Source organism: Dama dama, chromosome 12, assembly GCF_033118175.1.
Source record: "Dama dama isolate Ldn47 chromosome 12, ASM3311817v1, whole genome shotgun sequence".
NCBI lineage: Eukaryota > Metazoa > Chordata > Mammalia > Artiodactyla > Cervidae > Dama > Dama dama.
This window is the reverse complement of record NC_083692.1, coordinates 97,564,749-97,586,291: the sequence shown is the minus strand read 5'-3', so window position 1 is coordinate 97,586,291 and position 21,543 is coordinate 97,564,749. Positions and strand designations below refer to the sequence as shown.

The 21,543-nt window shown below is 41.4% G+C and overlaps 1 protein-coding gene across 2 annotated transcripts in view; it reads left to right on the top strand.

Moving 5' to 3' along the window:
* The window catches only part of KCNN2 (potassium calcium-activated channel subfamily N member 2), a 482,890-nt gene that overhangs the window by 344,361 nt on the left and 116,986 nt on the right, over window positions 1-21,543 (top strand). For both annotated transcript variants that reach the window (XM_061158525.1, XM_061158526.1), the window contains exon 6: window positions 17,619-18,037. In XM_061158525.1, the coding sequence (XP_061014508.1) occupies window positions 17,619-18,037 (419 nt within the window). The remainder of the gene's footprint in view (window positions 1-17,618; window positions 18,038-21,543) is intronic.

Genomic DNA, 21,543 nt, shown 5'->3' with positions numbered 1-21,543 from the left:
ACTTCATTGTGGCCCCTCTGATTATCTCTTTATTGGAGCACTGAGCAAGTGTATTTGCTGGTTTGAATCCAAAGAATACAAATTTGTGATCTTTATTAAAAATCAACTGCACCAGCCATGCCTGTCTGGTTTTACCACGAAGATGTTCAGAGCTAGTCCCCATGATTCAGACTTAATTACAGGCATGGCTAATTGTAATATATGTGCCACTTATTGTCTACCTTGTTGTGTTTTCAAATCAGCAAAGTAACAGTTAACAACACACAACAGTTGTGAACAAGTAAAGGAGAATGTTTTAAAAAGGAAGTTTTGGGCATTCAACACTAAGCTACAATTCAGTTCATTTTTCGCTTAACCTTGACTATCATCAGACTGGGTTGACTGTGTTTCATAAAGCTCTGTGCTAGCTAACCTAGAAGGCTGAACTTAGAAAAATAAAAATAAACAACTAAAAAAGATTCTTCCTTGTGGTTTGTACGTAGACTTGGGGCTCTTGTTTCATACGCTGCTGGGATGTGTTCCCAGTTGCTAAGACTCTGAGCAGCCAAGCTTAAAGAACCATGCTGGTGACTTTCTTCTTTCAAAGCTTCTCCACTGGTTTCAGCTCCAACAGAGCCTTTTTGTTGTACATGAGAAAGGAAAGAAGAAAGACTGCCCGGCCCAGCGCTGGCAGGGAGGCTCTGAGCCTATTTTGCAGAGGGGTTTCTTCCCAGAGGCTCCCTAGGTTTTGCCTGTCAGCAGTGGAGATTTTATTTATCATAGGTGAAACAGAACATTACAGCCAGAATTGAAATATTCTTCATTTTTTTCCAAGTCTCATTTTATCCCTTCCTTCTGTAGTGACAAGGGCCATTCAGAAATGTGTGTGCATTTTTCCAGTCCATGTTCTGATATGTGCACTAAATATACCTGTATTTATGAATGATCTATAGTATTTGGAATTCTTTACATTTCACAAAGATGCTATGCTGTGTCTGTCATTTTACAACTTGCTTTTTTTTCACCCAACACTATATTTTGGATGTCTAGTCTGGCTCCGGAGAAGGCAATGGCACCCCACTCCAGTACTCTTGCCTGGAAAATCCCATGAATGGAGGAGCCTGGCAGGCTGCGGTCCATGGGGTTGTTGAGTTGGACACAACTGAGTGACTTCACTTTCACTTTTCACTTTCATGCATTGGAGAAGGAAATGGCAACCCACTCCAGTGTTCTTGCCTGGAGAATCCCAGGGATGGGGGAGCCTGGTGGGCTGCCGTCTATGGGGTCACACAGAGTCGGACCGACTGAAGCGACTTAGCAGCAGCAGCAGCAGTCTAGTTCAGTTACATTAATTATAGCAACTATGCTTTTTGTACCAATTTCTGACATTTACTTTGAGTTCACAATACTTTTTCATGACTTCTTTCTCCTTTCTTTCCTTATGTTGGGTGATGTGAGGATTTTTTTAATTTATTTTTTCTTTAATTTGTATCAAATATGTATATTTCACGGTAGCTGAAGTTAATCAGAATTTTTCTCCTTTGTTCATACTGAATAACAACCGTGGAGGCCTTCATTTAATCCCATACCTCCATCTGTGTTGTTGATATCCAATATTTATAGCTTGCTTTTCTAACCTCATCCAAATTAATCTTTGTGATGATGCCGATAACTGTAATTATTTGCAATTTTTAATTTAGGCTTCCTAGGGTGCTTACTGGTTCCTCCCCTCTTCCAACTCCTTTATTCTGGGTCCTCTTCCCTTCAGTCTGAGCTTGTAGTATGTTCTTTAGCAGCCAGTCTGCTCTTTATCGTCATCATCTTTTTCACCTTTTTTTCCTCTGAAAGAAATTTTACCTATGTATAGAGGTATACAGGCTGACCCTTATTTTCTTTAGAACTTTGAAGACTTTGGTCAACTATTCTGTATCAATTTTTATTTCATCAGTCTAGATAGAAACATTTCTAAAATTTAGAGAGAGGTATCATAACTCTGCATACCCCTGCCTTCCAAGAGAGGATCAGTCAAAACCCATAGTCATCGTTCAAGGCAGCACTGTTCCTGGAACGTGAGATTGTGTGTGTCGTAACGCAGTCATGTCCTTTGGGTGACTGAGCTGTACAAGATTGTTTGGCCTTTTGTTCAGTGAGTTAAGACTGTAGGCTCTTTTGAGACCTCGTGTCTGCTTTTTGTGTGCACATGTATGTTTATTGTGTGTTGTGTATATCTTTCCTCTCTGCCAGGACTTCCTGCTACAACTGATTGACTGAATGTAATAATTCTCTTCCTTTAATCTGCTGTTGCCTTCCTTATCGATAACTTTTGTTTCTCCTTAGCTGAATGCTAGTGCCCTACATAACCAAACTTGTCAATAATACATGGGTTTGTTTGATATTGGTGTTAGTGTTGTCTGTATTTTCTTCCTAAAATTGTTTTATAACTGGCTGAGTATGCGACAAGCAGCCATAGATTTGGTTTGGATGCAAATCTGAAGCTGGAGTGCCTAGGTTCATATCCCAGACCCATACCTCAGCACCATATAACCCTGAGTCACCCTCTCACCTCTCAGTTCCCTCATTCCTAAGAGAAAGATGGAAATTGTTTCTACTCTTTTAAGATATGTATTTAATATGAATTCACACACGTACACATTCACATGAGGGACAGGGAGGCCTGGTGTGCTGCATCCATGGGGTCTCACAGAGTTGGGCATGACTTGCAGATGAGCAACAACAAACGCATACAGGTTAGATCAGTGCCAGGCCCTGATGACATGTGGTGACTTAAGCACACTTCCAAACAGCTTTTAAGTTTCATCTCAAGTACTGTGTGCATTTTGAGGTTCTATTTAGCTGAAGTTTTTACCAAGTATTCAGGATGAAGAATATCTAACTTGGAGAAAAGCTAAACCAGGAAGAGACCTATTTCTATTACCCCACGGCACTGAATGTAATGTGTAATTTTATTTAAGTGTTTGCTTCTGCCAGTGAAGCAGGAGGTCTGAGGAGCTACTGTCATCTAAATCATCAGGGAATAGAGGTGACATTTTAGATTTCCTAATGTAAATTTAAGCATTTAAGCATTTATTTGCTTTATAAATGTTTGATTTGCATCTAACTTTTCAGTTCAGCCTGCTGCCCCCGTCAAATGATGTGAATTCTGGATGACCTGAACTTTTACTCCAGGCTTTTCAGGAACTCACCATTTGACCATGACCACATTCTTTCAATTGCTCATGCTTTAATTGGACTGTTATAAGGGCAAATGAGCTAATACATGTGCACAGGCTTTTAGCTAGTTTTTTTAAGTGCTTCAGAAAACTAAGGTGATGATACTACATTTTAGCTATGTAGCAATAATTGCTGTAATGCTTCTAATAAAAAATATACAGTTTTCACTTCAGGTTAAATTTTTAGAATCAACTGATTCATTCATATTCAGCTGTTTTCTGGCTTTAAGACTTACCATGTTTATTTTATTTTACTTGTTCTTGTTGTTGTTCAGTTGCTAAGTCATGTCCAATTCTTTGCAACCCCATGGACTGCAGCACACCAGGCTTCCCTGTCCTTCATTACCTCCTGGAGTTTGCTCAAACTCATGTCATTTGAATCGATGATGCCATCCAACCATCTCATCCTCTGTCATCCCCTCCTCCTCCTGCATCTTTCCCAGCATCAGGGTCTTTTCCAATGAGTCTGCTCTTCGCATCAGGTGGCCAAAGTATTGGAGCTTCAGCTTCAGCATTAGTCCTTCCAGTGAATATTCAGGGCTGATTTCCTTTAAGATGGACTTGTGGTTTATTCCCTATCAACTCCCAAAATGATGTCAGAATACTTAGAAAAATTTATAGACACTTATACCAGCATGTCAGTGAAACAATAGTGGAAAATTGACCATGGAGGGATTTCACTACAGTTTTTTGTTTGCTCTAATTTTGATTTTCATCCTTTCCAATACTGTTAATATCATCACTGATGTCAATGTCTGTGTCCATCTCTTCTTATTCTCCTTTCAGTTATAAGAGTGCCTTCATTGGAGGCTACCTGTTGACCCACTATGCAAATGAATTATTGTGAAAGAAACTATTATTTTTTCACCACTGTCTCATCTAGTTGTCCATCAGTCCTGTGAGAGACTCTAACTAGACCTTCTGAACAGATGATGAAATTGAGGCTTAGAAGCTGTTAGTGATTTTGCTGAGGTCAGGTATAGTCAGTGGTGGAAGGTCAGAGTGAAGGCTGGATCTGCCCTAGTCCAGCAAGATCTAGAGCACAGCCTCCCAAGCCATACACCTTCCTGCCTTCCGTCATATCACTTCTGTTGAGAGAACCAAAAGGGAATAAATAATTATCCTATCTTTATGGGAGTTAAAAATAAATTTTTAGATACAGTTTGCATGAATTCCAAGACACTGTGACCATAATTACCCAATAGTACCTCAGCACATGTAAAATGCCTGAGTGGGCCCACAGAAGATGTGAACCTGTTGATAGAAGCCATGTAAAAGGGGGATAAGATTTTAATAAGTTTTAAAAGCAGCAGGGCATGGATTTTTGATAACCTTAAATTACTGCACCACGTTGGACTAGTGTAAGATTTTGGTCTGTAGGCATAGCTCTTGTCTAAGTCAGAAAAGGAGAATTCAGAAACTCGTAGTTGGGTAAAAATTCTTTCAAAATAGGTACATTTGAAGTTTCTGTACCTCCTCTCAATAATGACTTTGCTTTGATCTATTTTTCCTTTTGCATTTCCCTTCCTCCTTTTCCATGACTGACTTTCTCATTTTTATAAGTTAGTACTTAATTTATATTCTTGCCCCACTTGATTCTGTGGAATATTATTACTTATTCATGGGGTCATTTTTACTGGGGTCTGCAGAGTGTGTTATTGCCTCATGATAAACATGCAAGATTAACTTTATCTTAAATTTTTGCCGATAAGCAACTTGAGATTTAGAGAGATTATTTATCTTGCCCAAAACCACAAGCTAGTAAGTGGTCAAGTCAAAAATTAAATCCAAGCTTCACTGGCTCCAAAACATCTGTGTGTGTTTCCTATGAGTCATACAATGACATCAGGGTCTTTTCAAATGAGTCAATTCTACATAGCAGAAAGCCAAAGTATTGGAGTTTCAGCTTCAACATCAGTCCTTCCAATGAATATTCAGGACTGATTTCCTTTAGGATTGACTGGTTGGATCTCCTTGAAGTCCAAGGGACTCTCAAGAGTCTTCTCCAACACCACAGTTCAAAAGCATCAATTCTTCAGTGCTCAGCTTTCTTTTTAGTACAACTCTCACATCCATACATGACTACTGGAAAAACCATAGCTTTGACGAGATGGACCTTTGTTGGCAAAGTAAAGTCTCTCCTTTTTAATGTGCTGTCTAGGTTGGTCATAACTTTTCTTCCAAGGAGCAAGTGTCTTTTAATTTCATGGCTGCAGTCACCATCTGCAGTGATTTTGGAGCCCAAGAAAATAAAGTCTGTCACTGTTTCCACTGTTTCCCCGTCTATTTGCCATGAAGTGATGAAACCAGATGCCACGATCTTAGTTTTCTGAAGGTTGAGTTTCAAGCCAACTTTTTCAGTCTCCTCTTTCACTTTCGTCAAGAGGCCCTTTAGCTCTTCTTCACTTTCTGCCATAAGGGTGGTGTCACCTGCATATCTGAAGTTATTGATATTTCTCCCAGCAATCTTGATTCCAGCTTGTGCTTCATCCAGCCCAGCATTTCTCATGATGTACTCTACATATAAGTTAAATAAGCAGGGTGATAATATACAGCCTTGACGTACTCCTTTCCCTATTTGGAAACAGTCTGTTGTTCCATGTCCAGTTCTAACTGTTGCTTCCTGACCTGCATACAAATTTCTGGGAAATATTGAAGGCAGGAAGAGAAGGGGACAACAGAGGGTGAGATGGTTGGATGGCATCACCGACTCAATGGACATGAGTTTGAGTAAACTCTGGGAGTTGGTGATGGACAGGGAGGCCTGGCATGCTGCAGTCCATGGGGTCACAAAGAGTTGGACATGACTGAACGACTGAACTGAACTGATACAGTTTGATATTCTGAGCATCTGATATTTAAAAGGCATGAACAAAAGCCTCCCAAGAAGTAACTCTGCCACTCAATAGTCACCATATATACTTTAAATTCTAACATTTGATATACATCCCTTTTGAAATATTGACTGCTCTCCTATAAGTGTTTTGTTGTTCAGTCACTCAGTTGTGTCCAAATCTTTGCGACCCCATGGACTGCAGCATGCCCAGCTCCCCTGTCCTTCACTATCTCCTGGAGTTTGCTCAAATTCATGTCCATCAAGTCAGTGATACTGTCTAACCATCTCATCCTCTATCATCCCCTTCTCTTCCTGCCCTCAATCTTACTCAGAATCAGGGTCTTTTCCAATGAGTTCGCTCTTCACATCAGGTGGCCAAAGTATTGGAGCTTCAGCATCAGCATCAGTTCTTCCAATGAGTATTCAAGGTTGATTTCCTTTAGGATTGACTGGTTTGATCTCTTTGCAGTCCAAGGGACCCTTGAGAGTGTTTAAGTTAATGATTATTCCTTATTTTTATGGTGGTGGTTTAGTCGCTAAGTTGTGTCTGACTGTTGCAACCCCATAGACTATAGCCTTGCAGGCTCTTCTGTCCATGGGATTCTCCAGGCAAGAATACTGGAGTGGGTTGCCATTTCCTTCTCCAGGGGATCTTCCCAACCCCGGGACTGAACCCAGGTCTCCTGCATTGCAGGCAGATTCTTTACCAAATGAGCTACGAGGGAAGCCCTATCTTTATGGACCTGTACATAGCATGTATGTGCTCAGTTGCTCAATTGTGTTTGACTCTTTGCAACCCCGAAGAGTCGTTGGACTGTAGCCCACCAGGCTCCTTTGTCCATGGGATTTTCCAGGCAAGAATTAATACTGGCGTGGTTGTCATTTCCTACTTCAGGTGATCCAACCCATAAACCAAACCTGCGTCTCCTGCATTGACAGGCAGATTCCTTATCACTGAGCAACCTAAGAAGCCTACATAGCAGGTGCAGGTATATTAAATTAAATGTAGAGGTACTTTTAGCTGCTTAACAAAAAACCCAACTAATCATAGCTTAAGCATATGGAGTCCGGGGTTGCTGACTCGTGGCTCCAGATGTCAGGGGTGGCACGACTGTGATTCTTTTCACCTTTTTCTTATGATCTCAAGATAACTTCTGCAGACCCAGACATCACCTCTTTTTAGGGTCAGAGGAAGGGAATGAAGAGTCCTTTGCCAGTAAGATGTCATTTTTATCCAAGAAAGCAATGACATTCTAGTAAGTGCCCCTACTTATGATGTCTGGTCACGACTATATCGCACGGCTACACGTACCTGCAAAAGAGTCTACGAAAGTGGGCGTTTCTGTAATGGAGATGGAAAAGAGAGAAGAGGGAGGGGAGTGGCACAGTATTGGCCCTGACGTATGCCGACTGTTTATTTCATCATTGCAACTACTTTCAGAGACAGCAAATAACATTATCTCCATTTTACAGATGACAGAAGAAATATGTCCATGAAGTTCACCTGACTTCCTAAGGTCCTGTAACAAGTTAGACCATCTGGAGGCTGAGCCTGGCTTTCCTACATTGCAGTCTGGTTCTTTACACTCTTCCCCCAGGGAGGAGTTAGCAGTTCATTGATTAATATTTTAGTGCAGCAGTTTGGAAATCCTCCTTCTTGGATGCAGAAAGCTCTCAGGGCAGCGTGAGTGCACAGGACTGCCGGTGTGGGCAAGAGGCTCCAAGAGCAAAGAAAGGCTTCAGGGTGGGTGATAAGGAAATCTTCCCAGTTTTGCTCAGCAGTGAACCCAGAACATGAACTCTAAACAAAGCTTTTCTGGTTTTTCCTCCTCCAGTCCTGGGCTGAGGGTCTCGGCAGGAATCTCAGTGAAACCACTGACATCTTCTCTCTTCGCCTGTTTGTTCTTTGACCTAGTCTGCGGCAGGGAGTTGTGGTCTGAGCTCTTCACTGACTTCGTCTTGTGCTGCACTATGCTTAGTTGCTCAATTGTGTCCGACTCTTTTGTGACCACGTGACTGCAGCCCACCAGGCTCCTCTGTCCCTGGGATTCTCCAGGCAAGAATACTGGAGTGGGTTGCCATGCCCTCCTCCAGGGGATCTTCCCAACCCAGGGATGGAACCCAGGTCTCTCACATTGCAGGCAGATTCTATATTGTCTGAGCCACCAGGGAAGCCCATGAATACTGGAGTGGGTAGCCTGTCCCTTCTCCAGGGGATCTTTGCAACCCAGCAGCTGAACCAGGGTCTCCTGCATTGCAGGCGGATTCTTTATCAGCTGAGCTACCAGGGAAGCCTGATGCCTTAATGAGGAGATCCTCATTATTTGTCTTCCCTTTTTAGTGACTTTTCACTTTATTTCATCCAAAAGTTGGTTTCTGAGTAAGGACTCTCTTTTTTGCATGAGCACCTTTTGTGCATTTTCCTTTGGGCCACTATCCCCTCGATATCCAAGAACTCAGCTTGGAAGTTCTTAGTCCTGAGTTACATGAAGAGTCCAGGCAATGGAAGTGGAAGAAGGGGGAGGTACCACGTACTAGTTTATGATGGAGACTCCTCTTTATTTTTCTCAGTGTCTTCTTCATGCCTCTCTTTTGGCAATTTCCTCCAACACAGTGATTATTCATTTATATTTCACTTCCTTGTTGAACACTAAGAGGCTTTTGAACCTTTGTATCTGTAGAACCTTACAAGCAGAAGCATTCAGTAACTGACTGAACAGCAGAACTTGGTCTTATTGAATATTTGGTTAAAAGGTTAACCAAGAAGTCTTGTTTATTTTTTGTTCATGCTGTTGAAAACAGTTATGTAATGTAATGGTTCAAGGTTTTGCCTTGGTAAGCAGAACAGTTCCGATATAAATTGTATTCAATGCCTTTCATGTCTGTAGATTATCATTTTGAATGTCAGTTACTGCTTTCTAGCTTAGCAGGTTTGCACATATAAACTATTTGTTAGGGTTGCAATTGAATGTCTAATGAACTCAGTCATTCTCACTTTCCCTTCCTCTCTTCTCCAGTCATTTCCTTCATTTTTGTTATTAATTCATTCACATGACTCCACAATAAGAGTATTTTTAAAATATATAATTGAAAGTCTCCCTTCCATTTCTCATCCCCAGCCACTCACTTTACCTCCACTAAGCAGCATTTGTCAGTAAGTTCTAGAATATTCTTTCAGATATTTTATGCACATACAAATATGGATATATGTTCTCCTGTTAACACAGCTACACAAATAGGAGCATATAGAATGCTCTTATTGTTGTTCAACTGAGTGACTTAATAGACCATTTCCTTGAATAATATATAACAATTTTATCATCTTTTCTAAATAGCCTACTGTTCCATTTTGTGGATATCTCCAATTTGTTTAACCCTTTTCCCTATTAGTGGATATTGAGATTATTTCTAATCTTTTGCTAATATACAATCTATGCTATAAAAATATCCATACATGCTTATTCTCACATATGTAAATATGTCAATGGGACAGATTTCATCTAAGAAAATGAAATTGCATGGTCAAAGAACGTGTGCATTTATCACCTGATAAATTGCCCTCCCTGGGGTTGTACTGATTTACACTTCCACCCAGTGTCTGAGTGCTCCTATTTCTCCACACCTTCATTAGTATAGTGTGTTATAAAACTTTTAGATATTGTTCAGTATGACAGGTCAAAAACATGATATCATATTTTCGCCTTATAATTGAAGTTGAGCTTTTTTTTTTTTATAGGTTTAAGAACTATTTCTATTTCCTTTTCCACGACCTGCTATTTTTATCATTTGTTTATTTTTCTGTTAGTCTGCTCATCTCTTTCATAAAGAATTATAGGAAATTTTATACAATTAGGGAAATTAGTTTTTTTTGTGGTAACAGTTATGAAGAGTTTCCCTATGTTTTGGTGTTTGTCTTTTTTATTCTCTTTATTATAGTTTTGGCCAGGTGAAGAAAGCAGAAAGATTAGTATAGTTAATTTAAAAAATGTATCAATATTTTCTTTTAAGACTCTGGTGTTTTTGTCAGAGTTAAAAGGCTTTCCTTACCATAATAAAGGACAATATGAAAAAGAAAATACATATACATGTATAATTGGATCACTTTTCTGTACACCTAAAACTGACACAATATTGTAAATCAATAAATCAATAAAAAGTAAATAAAAAAAGTAAATAAATAATTTAAAAGACCTTCCTTTTAGTGAGCTTACAGAATAATTCTTAAGTGATTTCTTCTATGTTAGTAGTTTAGTTTCATTTTTATATCTAAATCTTTCATCCACCTGGAATTTTTCTTGATATATTTGGTGTGAAGCATCCATTCAACTTTATGCTTCTCCAGTTGGCTATTTAGTTGTCCCCAAATCATTTTGTAATAAACTGTGTTTTCCTCACTGGTTTGATGGTCTGCCTTATAATACTGTGAATTTCCTGGTGTGTTGGGTCTCGTTTGGTCTAGTCTTCTGTGCTGTCCCACTGGCCTCTCAGTGAGCTATGTCCCAGTACCACATGGTTTCAGTCTTGTTCAATAATCTACCAGAACTGCTTCTCCGTCTTACTTTTCCTTTTCATAGGTTTTTTTTTTTTGTTATTGTTGTTGTCGTTCTGGTTATTCTGCCTATACTTACTTTCTTAATAAATACATGCCTAAACTTATTTTATTTAGAATGATTTTCAAGCACCACTTCTTTGCTGAGCACTGCTGTGAATTCTCTACTGGAAAGGAAACTCATGATATGTAAGACACCGTCCTGAGATCAGACCAGAGAGCTTTCACCTCACTGAAGAGAAAAAGCGTGTGTCGAAGGCGGCTGCCCTTCCGCCTCTGTGTCCACAAGTCTGCTCTCTGCATCTGCATCTCTGTTCCTGCCCTGCAAACGGGCTCATCCATACCACCTTTCCAGATGTCGTACACACGTGTGAATACCTAGTGCTTGTTTTCCTGAAGGACTGCGAGTAGGCTGACATGTATCCAGCGCCACGTGTGAATAGAGAGCTTGTGGGACGCGTGTAGCCCGCGGAGCTCAGCCCAGTGCTCTGCGATGACCTAGAGGGATGGGCTGCAGGGGTGAGGGCCCCAGGGGGTACACATGTGGCTGGCTGACTTCGCTGCACAGACACTAACACGTGTAAGCAGTTCTTCTGCAGTTGGAAGGCGGCTGAGGCGTCTGCCGCTCAGTCCCTCCCTCTCCTCCGCTGGCTCAGCTGGGGGCCTTGTGCCAGCGCCTGAGCTGATCCTGGGGCGGGCCTGTGCCACCCGCTTTTCGCCGCTGACTCTCACTGCCACCTCATCTTGGACGATGAGCTTGAAGTAGATTGTGCGTTGGATAGCTGAGCGAATGGAAAGTGGTTGCAATGGAAAGCTTGTGATGGGATATATTTGGAGAGCATGCCCACAAGTTACTTTACTCTGGCAAAGACCATTAACCACAGCTCTGGGATTAAAGTAGATGAAACCGTCATGCTTTTGCCCTGGAATCTTTCTTCTTTGATCAACATCAAAATGAAAAATGAATACAGATAGGGTTTAATATCTGTCATTTTGATTACTCTAACTCCCCCACAAGTTAGCTTAAAAGAAATCGTTTATGTATTATATGGGTCATATTAATGTAATGGGAATATTTTTACAGTTGGATTTTCATTCTTGACCTGGAGTCAGTTGATGAAACTTTAGAGTGTTTTCTTATTCTGTATAGAATATTGGGTGCCTTATCATAGCTCTGAACCTGGTAACTATTATTTGACAGTTTATAATTGACAGCCCTCGCCCTTGACTCTTAAAAACATTTTCTTTTCTTCCTGCTTCACAGCCAGGCTTGGCGTCCCGGCTGCACTCCACCTCGGGGCTCCTCGGGACTTGGCCCTGTGTCCTGCCCTCTTCGTTCCCTCTAAATTTTCTTTTGATCTCATAAAACTCTTTACTGATGCCTTCCAAATCTATTTCAATAGTCCAAAGTTCTCCTCTGAGTGACTTGCATATCCTGCTGCCTGCTTGGCATCTATACTCCAATGACAGTGGCCAAAACGGAACCTCCCTGCTCCCCACGTCCAGCCCATTGTACTCAGGAAGTGGCACAGACGTCCACTGTGTTTGTCAGAGTAGAAGCTTGGTCGTCTCTGATTCTCCTTTTTTTTAATCACTCCCACATTCAGCCCATCAGCAAGTTCTAGCTAGATTTCCAAAATATTTCTCTAGTGCACCCACTGTATTCATTTCCATGGCAACCCTCACTGATCCTGGTCCAGGTCAGGGGGATACTACCTACCAGTCAGATGCAATAGAACTTCCTAACTTGTATCCTCGCTCATAAACTCTGGTTTAATCTGAAAATCGCATCGTGTCATTTCTTGCCTAACACTCTTCAGCAGATTCAGTGCACTCGGGCTGAATCCAGTCTTGACACTATGGTCGTCAAGGTCACACATATCTCTCTACCCTTGTCTCTCCAAACTCCTCTCCTTTCTCTCGGCCCCTTGATCTGCCACTCTGGTGTTCTTACATTCCCTTAAGCTTGCTGAGCTTTTGTAGCCTATGGCTTTTACATGTGCTATCTCCTCTGCTGGCATGTTCTTCTTCTGGCAGTTTATATGTCTGGCTCTTCTCTTTTCCCAGATGTTGCCTAAAGTGCTACTTCTCAAGATGCCTTCCCTGATGACCACATCTGCTGTCACCTCCAGTTTATCATTCTCTATTTCATCTCTTGTTTGTTTCCTTCATGGCAGTATACACAGACATAATTATTTTAGTAAATTGCTTTAGGTCTGCTTCTTTGATTTTCTTTTCTTTTCTTGGTGAAAGTTAGTTCCATGGGGCAGACTGTCTGTCTGCAACAAATCCTGCCTTGGGGCTAATACGGGGCAGAATGCCTGGCACATAGTGAGTATTCAGTACACTGAATATTTAGTGAATAAACGAAAAAACAAAGGAACAAGCAGCTATTAAGGATGGGGGGGGTAGGTGAAGAGTAGAAGGAAATATTTCTTTCTTTAGCACTGAAGTACATACTGTGATAAAACCAAGAATTAAAATAATTTCAGGTGTTGATTAAACCCCAGATAGTAAAAAGCAACTACACGATAGAAAATTTCTCTGGGGACATTATTGAACATGCTGTCAAATTGCAGGATTATGCTGCTACGATGACTTAGCATTTAATAGGATGTGTTCTCTACAAATTTGGAAAATATCATAGATTTATTTCACTTGTGTTCAGTGTTAGTATTCTCATCTCCCCTGAGTATGCTCAATTAGCATTAGGACCTGTCTAGTGATTAGGGTAATCAATATTAACTGAGAAACAGCAAGGCAGTTCATTTTCCAAGTGTTTATAATTCTTTGCCAGATAGATATGGAGCCTCGCAGGCGAGTAGAGTGAAGGTCTGATAAAGAAGTCCTTCTTGTCCTCTGTGGTGGCATCTGTAAGGGGCACACACAGCGATCACAGTGGAACAAAAGAGGGAGACTTGCAGATTTGTCTCAGCCTGGACAGTGTCCTAAGGAAGGTGAGACTGTGGAGTTTGGTCTTAAAGTAAGAAGAATTTGCTTGGTGGGAAGACTTTCCTCAAGACAGAATGGACAAGGACAGAGAACCATGATTAGGGTAGTGTGTTCTGAAATCTGCAACCAGAGGGGGATGTAAGAGGAGAAATAGGGAATGAGTTTGAAGAGATAGGCAAAACCAGATTGCTGAACTGATGGGGGGAGGGTGGCTTGGAATGGTTTTAATCTTGATAGCAATAGGATTGTATAATTTCCATTTTCAGAAGGTCACTGGAGGATGGATGATGGCTTCCAGTAGGAGGAATCTGGTTGTAGAGGTAAAAGGCATGGAAGAGGTCCTCCTGGAAAGTACAGAAGGAAGAGTCAGAGATGGACACCACAGAGGACAGTAGAGAAGGGTCTCATGAATGGTTGTAAGGGGAAAGTGCTTTTTTTCAGGAAAATGGGATAGATTCTTCAGAATGGCAGCAGATATTTTTAAAAAGCAATGTCACACAAGCCAGATATCTTTTTTAGGAAGGAAGAAATGATTAATATCAGATCAAGTGAGATAAAGATTAAGTTGGAAGGACTAGAGTTCATAATCAAGGTATTTTGACTGACCCTTAGGCAGAGCTGTATTGCTGGGGTGATGGGTGATGAGGATGAAAGCCTCACGGAGGTGCTGGGGCTGAAAGAAAAATGAGAAAATAAAGACTACTTAGGGCAGACACAGAGCTGGCGGGGACTCTGGGTTGAAGTGAAGTGAAGTCGCTCAGTTGTGTCCTACTGTTTGTGACCCCATGGACTGTAGCCTACCAGGCTCCTCTGTCCATGGAATTTTCCAGGCAAGAGTACTGGAGTGGGTTGCCATTTCCTTCTCCAGGGGATCTTCCTGACTGAGGGATCGAACCCGGGTCTCCCGCATTGCAGGCAGACACTTTACCGTCTGAGCCACCAGGGAAGCCCTTGTTTGTGTTGCTCTGATTTTCATGAACGGAGGGGATTTGAACTTGCTTGTATTGTCTGCTGAGACGGAGAAAGCACAGGAATGGGGCTGTCGGTGGAGGGGAACTGGATTTCCGTGGAACATTGCTGTAAATAGGTGGAACAGAAGAGAGTGGAAATAAGGAGAAAAGGATGAGATGTAGGTGAGCTTGTGACTGAAGTATAAAATGGAGGTATTTCTGATACCGAGGGCGAGTGTACTGGCCCTGGAGGGAAAGACGCCTGTCTGGAGCAGAGGCTGTGGGGTCGGAGGATGATGGCAGAGACACCGAGGGCTCAGCTGCACCGAAGGCACGGGCCCGTGGGCCCAGCCCGCCTGCACGTCCGCGCTGGAAAGTGGCCGGGGTCGGTCCACCAGAACTCGAGGGAGAAGGCTGCTGAGGGTACTGGTGGTGACACAGTGGTTGGAGTGCTGGGAAGGAGTGGAGTGAACCAGCCTCGTTAGGGAAGTGAGCAGAGAGGGCGATGGGAAGCCTGAGGTCAGAGGAGCAAGTGCTCTGGGAGTGATGGGGGAGGACCAGGAGAAATAGGAGCCTGGAAGTAACCTGTCAGAATTACACATTGCTTTACCGCTCACCTCGGAAGGCACTCCTCCTGCTCTGATGCTGCTATTGCCCAGAAGGGCGCGAGGAAAGCCTGTCTTGGAATCGTGCTGAGAATCTGTCGCACAGCTTCTGTCTATCCGGTGTCTTGGTGCTTATGACTCCTTTTGGGGGTGGATTTGATATGTTTCCAAGTCGTTCAGAGCCATGTTTGGTGAAGAAAGGAGACAAACTGGGCAATATCATTTTCAGTAGAAATGGAAACGTAGACTTAAATACCAATATTGTTTTTCTTACGTGACTTACACTGGCACTTGATAGCACTTTACCAAGAGTAATGATAGTGTCTCTAGAATGTGTAGAGCCTCTCAAAGTAGCTAGTTGGAGGAAGACATCCTTTTGGACATAAGGACCTTAAGAGATTTTGGGTTCACGTTCCTGAAGAGTTATAGAGTATCCTGTAAATAGTCACTGATAAACAGTTTAGAAGGCTTCTACCATTATATCTATACAATCTTTTGTATATCTTTATTATTGAACTCTTTTATGCCAGTGTGGTATTGAAAGTGGTGAACTGCACAAGAATATTTCTGTGGTCAACTTAATGGCTTTATTTATGATCTGTTTCTTTCTTGGAAACTGGAAAGTCTAATTTTTACTATCTTTTAGCATTTATTTGGAGAAGGCAATGGCAACCCACTCCAGTACTCTTGCCTGGAAAATCCCATGGATGGAGGAGCCTGCTGGGCTGCAGTCCATGGGGTCGCACAGAGTTGGACACAACTGAGCGACTTCACTTTCACTTTCATGCATTGGAGAAAGAAATGGCAACCCACTCCAGTGTTCTTGCCTGGAGAATCCCAGGGACGGGGGAGCCTGGTGGGCTGCCGTCTATGGGATCACACAGAGTTGGACACGACTGAAGCGACTTAGCAGCAGCAGCAGCAGCATTTATTTACCAAACCCTTAGAGTTCCCTAGGTAGAAAGTTAATGATAAAGGCATGCAGAAAACCATATGTTGCCATAACTTAATTTGTTGAAAACTTGATAAGAGATCCTGCTTATTCTCCAACTTTTTTGAAGTACCAGAAAGAAGTGATCACTTTGTCCTCAAATTCCTGTCTTTGCAAGTAGCGCCGAGGGCAGTGTTTGAATAACAGTGTGGGCAGTAGCCATGACCTGCAGGACCATTAACTTAGAATGGGAACTTGTTACCATCTAAGTGCTGCGGGGAGGAGGAGGGCATGGCAACCCACCCCAGTGTTCTTGCCTGGAGAATTCCATGGACAGAGGCGCCTGGCAGGCGACAGTCCATAGGATTGCACAGAGTCGGAAACACTGAAGCAACTTAGCATGCAAGTGGTGGGGAAATGACTATTTTGACTCCAGAGGAGCAGAGATCATAGAATCCAATCATCGTGAAGATCTGCTCGACCAGCTTCCTCTGCAACTCATACCTGAGAACTCTCTGTTCTCACTTGGGTTGCTTTCATCTCATGCTTTGTACAGAAATTGGCTACCTACCAAAAGGCAAAGAATATGTCATCTTTCTCAGTGGGAGAGCACTGTCGGCATTCTGGGCAGACAGGTCTGTTTTGTGCGTGGGACTCTCAGAATTACAGCGAGCTTGGCACCGCTGGCTTCCCGGCTCTAAATGCCAGTAGCCTTCACAAGTCACTGTGGCAGTCAGAAATGTCACCACACATTTCCAGATGCCTCTGGTTGTTTGTGATCTAGAGCCTGGGGGACTTGTTTACTGAACAGCCGGGGAAGACAGGAAACATTCTTTTCTGTTCCTTTTATTGTCTATCTATCTTCTTTTTCTTTCTTTTCTTTGTTTTCGTTCATTGTGGAGTAAGGAATGACAGAAGTAGGGAAAAGGAACCTTTATTATGGAAAGAGAGATTGAAAACAAATTAATAATCCGAGGGAAGGCTTCAGGAGAGCAGAAGGGAAGAGGTAAAATATAGAGCAGTGGCAAGGCAGCTGGGAGAAACGTTTTTGCCACATTTGTCTGTGGTCCCTTGTGGTTTTCTTTCAGAAGCCAAAAATAAGATTATCTGTAAGAACGCTCCTGTATTGTTGCATTAGAGGGTATAACTGATTGCCCAGGCACTGTAAGTAGATTTTGCTGAGAATATGGCTAGAATTGTGCAAGGTTTACATCTAGATCCTCAAGGAGAAGAACAGCTTGTTACAAGGCAAGCCTTTCTGACTTCAGCTAAGGGGGAGGTACGTTACTGTTAGGCCCCAGTCCCTTGTTTTTAAATGCTATCACTGACATGATTGTACAGGAGCATGACTCCAAAATAGCTTCAGCTCCTGTATGGTGAGTTTGTAATCTTAATTTTTACAAAATATAGTTCTTCTGTGCCAATGCCATTTTCTTAAAATAGTGTACCTGGCTACTCGCATTTAGAAGTTAAGGCCTAGCACGTGCCGTGATTGCTTGACGTCGCCTGTGATGTGTTTTGAAAACCTGCGCTGAGCCTTGTGGACCGTTCACCATGCTGAGCTGACTTTCTCCTTTATCTTCCAGTTGTTCATGGTGGACAACGGTGCAGATGACTGGAGAATAGCCATGACTTATGAGCGTATCTTCTTCATCTGCTTGGAGATACTGGTGTGTGCTATTCACCCCATACCTGGGAATTACACGTTCACATGGACGGCCCGGCTTGCCTTCTCCTATGCCCCATCCACCACCACCGCTGACGTGGATATCATTTTGTCTATACCAATGTTCTTAAGACTCTATCTGATTGCCAGAGTCATGCTTTTACATAGCAAACTTTTCACTGATGCCTCCTCTAGAAGCATTGGAGCACTTAATAAGATAAACTTCAATACGCGTTTTGTTATGAAGACTTTAATGACTATATGCCCAGGAACTGTACTCTTGGTTTTTAGTATCTCATTATGGATAATTGCCGCATGGACTGTCCGAGCTTGTGAAAGGTAAGTTTGTTTCTTTTCCTGAGAACATAATTTGCCTTATAGTGTCCTTAAAAGTGGGAGAAAGAACACATTTTAGACCAGAAACATGTAGACTTATGCTTGAAAATGTGGGGTTCTATTATGAGCTTCTTTTAAGTGAAAGACAAAGAGCTTTTCCTAAGATACTTTGCATACAGCAATGTCTTGATGATTATGTATTTTTCTTTCTAATCTGACCAGTTTTCAGTAGAGGGCTATCTTTTGCTGCCTTTATAATAAAAACTTGGAGACCTTCACATTGTGCAGAGACTTCTATCAGAAATGTTTGTCTAATGGCAATACTGAGTCATTTGGGCACCTCTTTGGTTATAGTGTTGATTATGGTTGAGACAAGTGGGGATGCCTTAAAGTGCTTTGCTGATTGTAGTGCCTACTTTTAATAGTGTTCACGTGATTACAGATAAGGTGCTTATAGGTGAATGTTTGGTTTTATTGAACTCTCAACAGTTAGTGAGAAGGGTCCATGTGTATTTGATATATTGTCTGAAGAGCTCTGGTAGTGCAGAGCTAGATGCAGTCTCAGAACTGCTCAGCGGGTCTGGGTTCATCAGTTAGAGCATCTGCAGTATTAACCTTGCCATTTAACAAACAAGCAAAAATAGACTTGTTACGTAAATCAGAGGAACTGGGGAGGGAACCTATTGTGACCTTGGTGGAGAAAATTCCAGTTGAAATTAGCAATAGACATATAGCAAGGACTTAGAAGTTTATAGAACTATTAAATATTGGGATGTTGGTGTTCGTAGTAACTAAGTATTTTTAAATTTAGCTTTTGAAAGAAACTAAAATGTACACACACATACATACAAATAATTTAACAAAGAAAAACATCTGTATGAAAATTGTTGCAAAAATAACAAGCCCAGAACACACCTCCCCCATTTCTTCTTTCCAGAAGAACCACTTTAAATTCATTTAGCCATTTCTTTGGTAACAACTTTCCAAAGTTCCAAATGATATTGCTTATACTGCTACCTCTAGATTTTTCATCTAGATTTTTCAGGAAGTTGGGGTTTTAGTTTTCTTTCACTTTCATAGACATGTTGCTTTCCTGACTCTACCCACACAAAAAGTAGTTTTTCTTCCCAGTAAGTTACATAAACACCAATCACCTATATTCCACAGTTATATTATTATTACTGTGTGAACTGTACTTGTAGTTGAACTATATAGTATATTATAATCATTTTGCCTTTTCTGCACATCCTTTTATTTTCTTTGGAATTAATAATCACCTCTTTTTATTTGCTTAGTTTTCTTAGGTTTTTTATTTAATTAGTCTTCTTAGTTTTTGCTAATTTTTATATACTTAGACTAAGTCATCTCTAAATTCTTCTACATTATGTAAATATAATTTTACTGGATTTATATATATATATTGGGGGAAATCTGTCAATTTTTGCTTCGAACTTGAACATCTGGGGACTTTCTAAGCTGCTTCTCAAAGTGGAGGTTTCCTTTGCTTTATTTGTATGTTGAATATCTTTTTTCTTGAACCTCATTTTTCCCTCTTTCTTCACTTATTCCCACATTTTAACAAAATTCATCTTCCAGTAGCTTCTGAAGGAAGGTGGTGGGTGAGAGATATTTTTTTGAGACCTTGCAGATATGGCCACTTCATTCTTCTCTCTTGCTGGATGGAAAACTCTAGTTTGAAAAGCATTTTCTCTGAGAACATTGTGGACTTCATTTACTTCTGACATCCAGGGTGCAGCAGTCTGATGCTGTTCTCATTTTTTATCTGTTTTTTGATGGAAACTTTTAGGATCAGTGATCTAAAATTGCAGCACGGTATGCATGCTCAGTCACTCAGTTGTGTACGACTCTTTGTGACCCTATGTGTGGTAGCCTGCCAGGCTCCTCTGTCCATGGGATTCTCCAGGCAAGAATACTGGAGTGGGTTGCCATTTCCTTCTCCAGCGCAAGGGTATATCATGGTGTAATTATTCTATTTTAATGCAGTAGGCCTATCCAATCTTGGAGTTAATCTCCTTCAGTTCTTGGAAATTTTCTTGAATTATTTAATGATTTTTTGTTCCTGTTTCTTGTTGTGTAGATATTGGTCCTTCTCTGTGAGTTCCATAATTTTCTCATTTCCCTCTGTGTTGTTTTCCACCTCTGTTTTTGCTTCGTATATAAAAGATAATCTCAATTTTTTTTCAAGGTCTTTCTTTTGGAATTTTATTTCTTCTTTACTGTATATTAATTTCCGTTGTCTCATATTTGATCCTCAAATGCCCATTTTTTAAACTAGCATCATGCTTTTTTATTCATAAATGTACTGTTTTATTTCTTTAGAGATGTTAATGATAATCTTTAATATTTTTTCTCTTTGTGTATTTTCTGTTCCCCCAGAGATGTACTTTTCTGGGTTTTTGTTTGTCTGTTTTTGTTTTGTCTTCAGTCTCTTTTAGAAGTTCTCCTTCAGTATTTAGGCAACTTTAGCAGTCCACTTATACTTAAGATTGAGGCACTAAAGGCCTGATTAGAAGCTTTCCGTACTGATCTAGAACTTGTCAACTGTGGATTCACTACATGGTGATTAGGGTGGAGCGTAGAATGTCGATTTCAGTATCTTTACGTAGTTTTATTTTTCTCTGCATAATCCGGCTGACTCATGGGAAATATGTTTTGAAAGTGAAAAGTGAAAGTGTTAATCACTCAATCCTGTCTGACTCTCTGCGACCCCATGGACTGTAGCCCTCCAGGCTCCTCTGTCCATGGAATTCTCCAGGCAAGAGTACTGGAGTGGGTAGCCATTCCCTTCTCCAGGGGACCTTCTCAACCTGGGCATCAACCCAGGTCTCCCGCACCGCAGGCAGATTCTTTACTGTCTGAGCCGCCAGGGAAGCCCCAGAATGGTGCATAAGGATGTAACAGTGGAGGTAAAAGCATAATCGAGCAATATGTACATCTAGTGCCTCTGCTTCCCAAGGCCAATTACGTAACACAGCCTCAGTACCATGCACATGTCATTCATTTTCTTTTCAAAATGGTTCATCTTAACTGTTTGATCCATTGTCCCCAAATACAGAAAGCCCGAGGCAAGCTGTGTCAAATCTTTTCACATCCCAAAGTATGTGTGTTTTTTTTTTTAACATGCTGAGGTTATCAGATGACAGACCTTCCCTGTTTTCATATAAAGAGGCACAAGAAAGCGCAACTTGTGTTTCACATTAGGAATGAGTCTGTAGCCAAGAGTTACCTACCTGGACCAAATCCATGGCTTGGGGAAGGGAGCAAGCCCAGACTCGTGATTGGGACCCTGGGATTTAGTGTCAGTTGTGCAATTTAGAGGCTGAACAACCTTGGGCCAACCAATTTGCTTCTTTCTGCCTTGGATTCCTCATTGCAAACTACATGGATTTATAAACTTCTCTCTTCCAAAGATAACATTTTATAATTGCACAAGTGTAGAGAAGAAAATCATTAACCAGTGTTGTGATAGTAGGAGATTTTCCCCATTC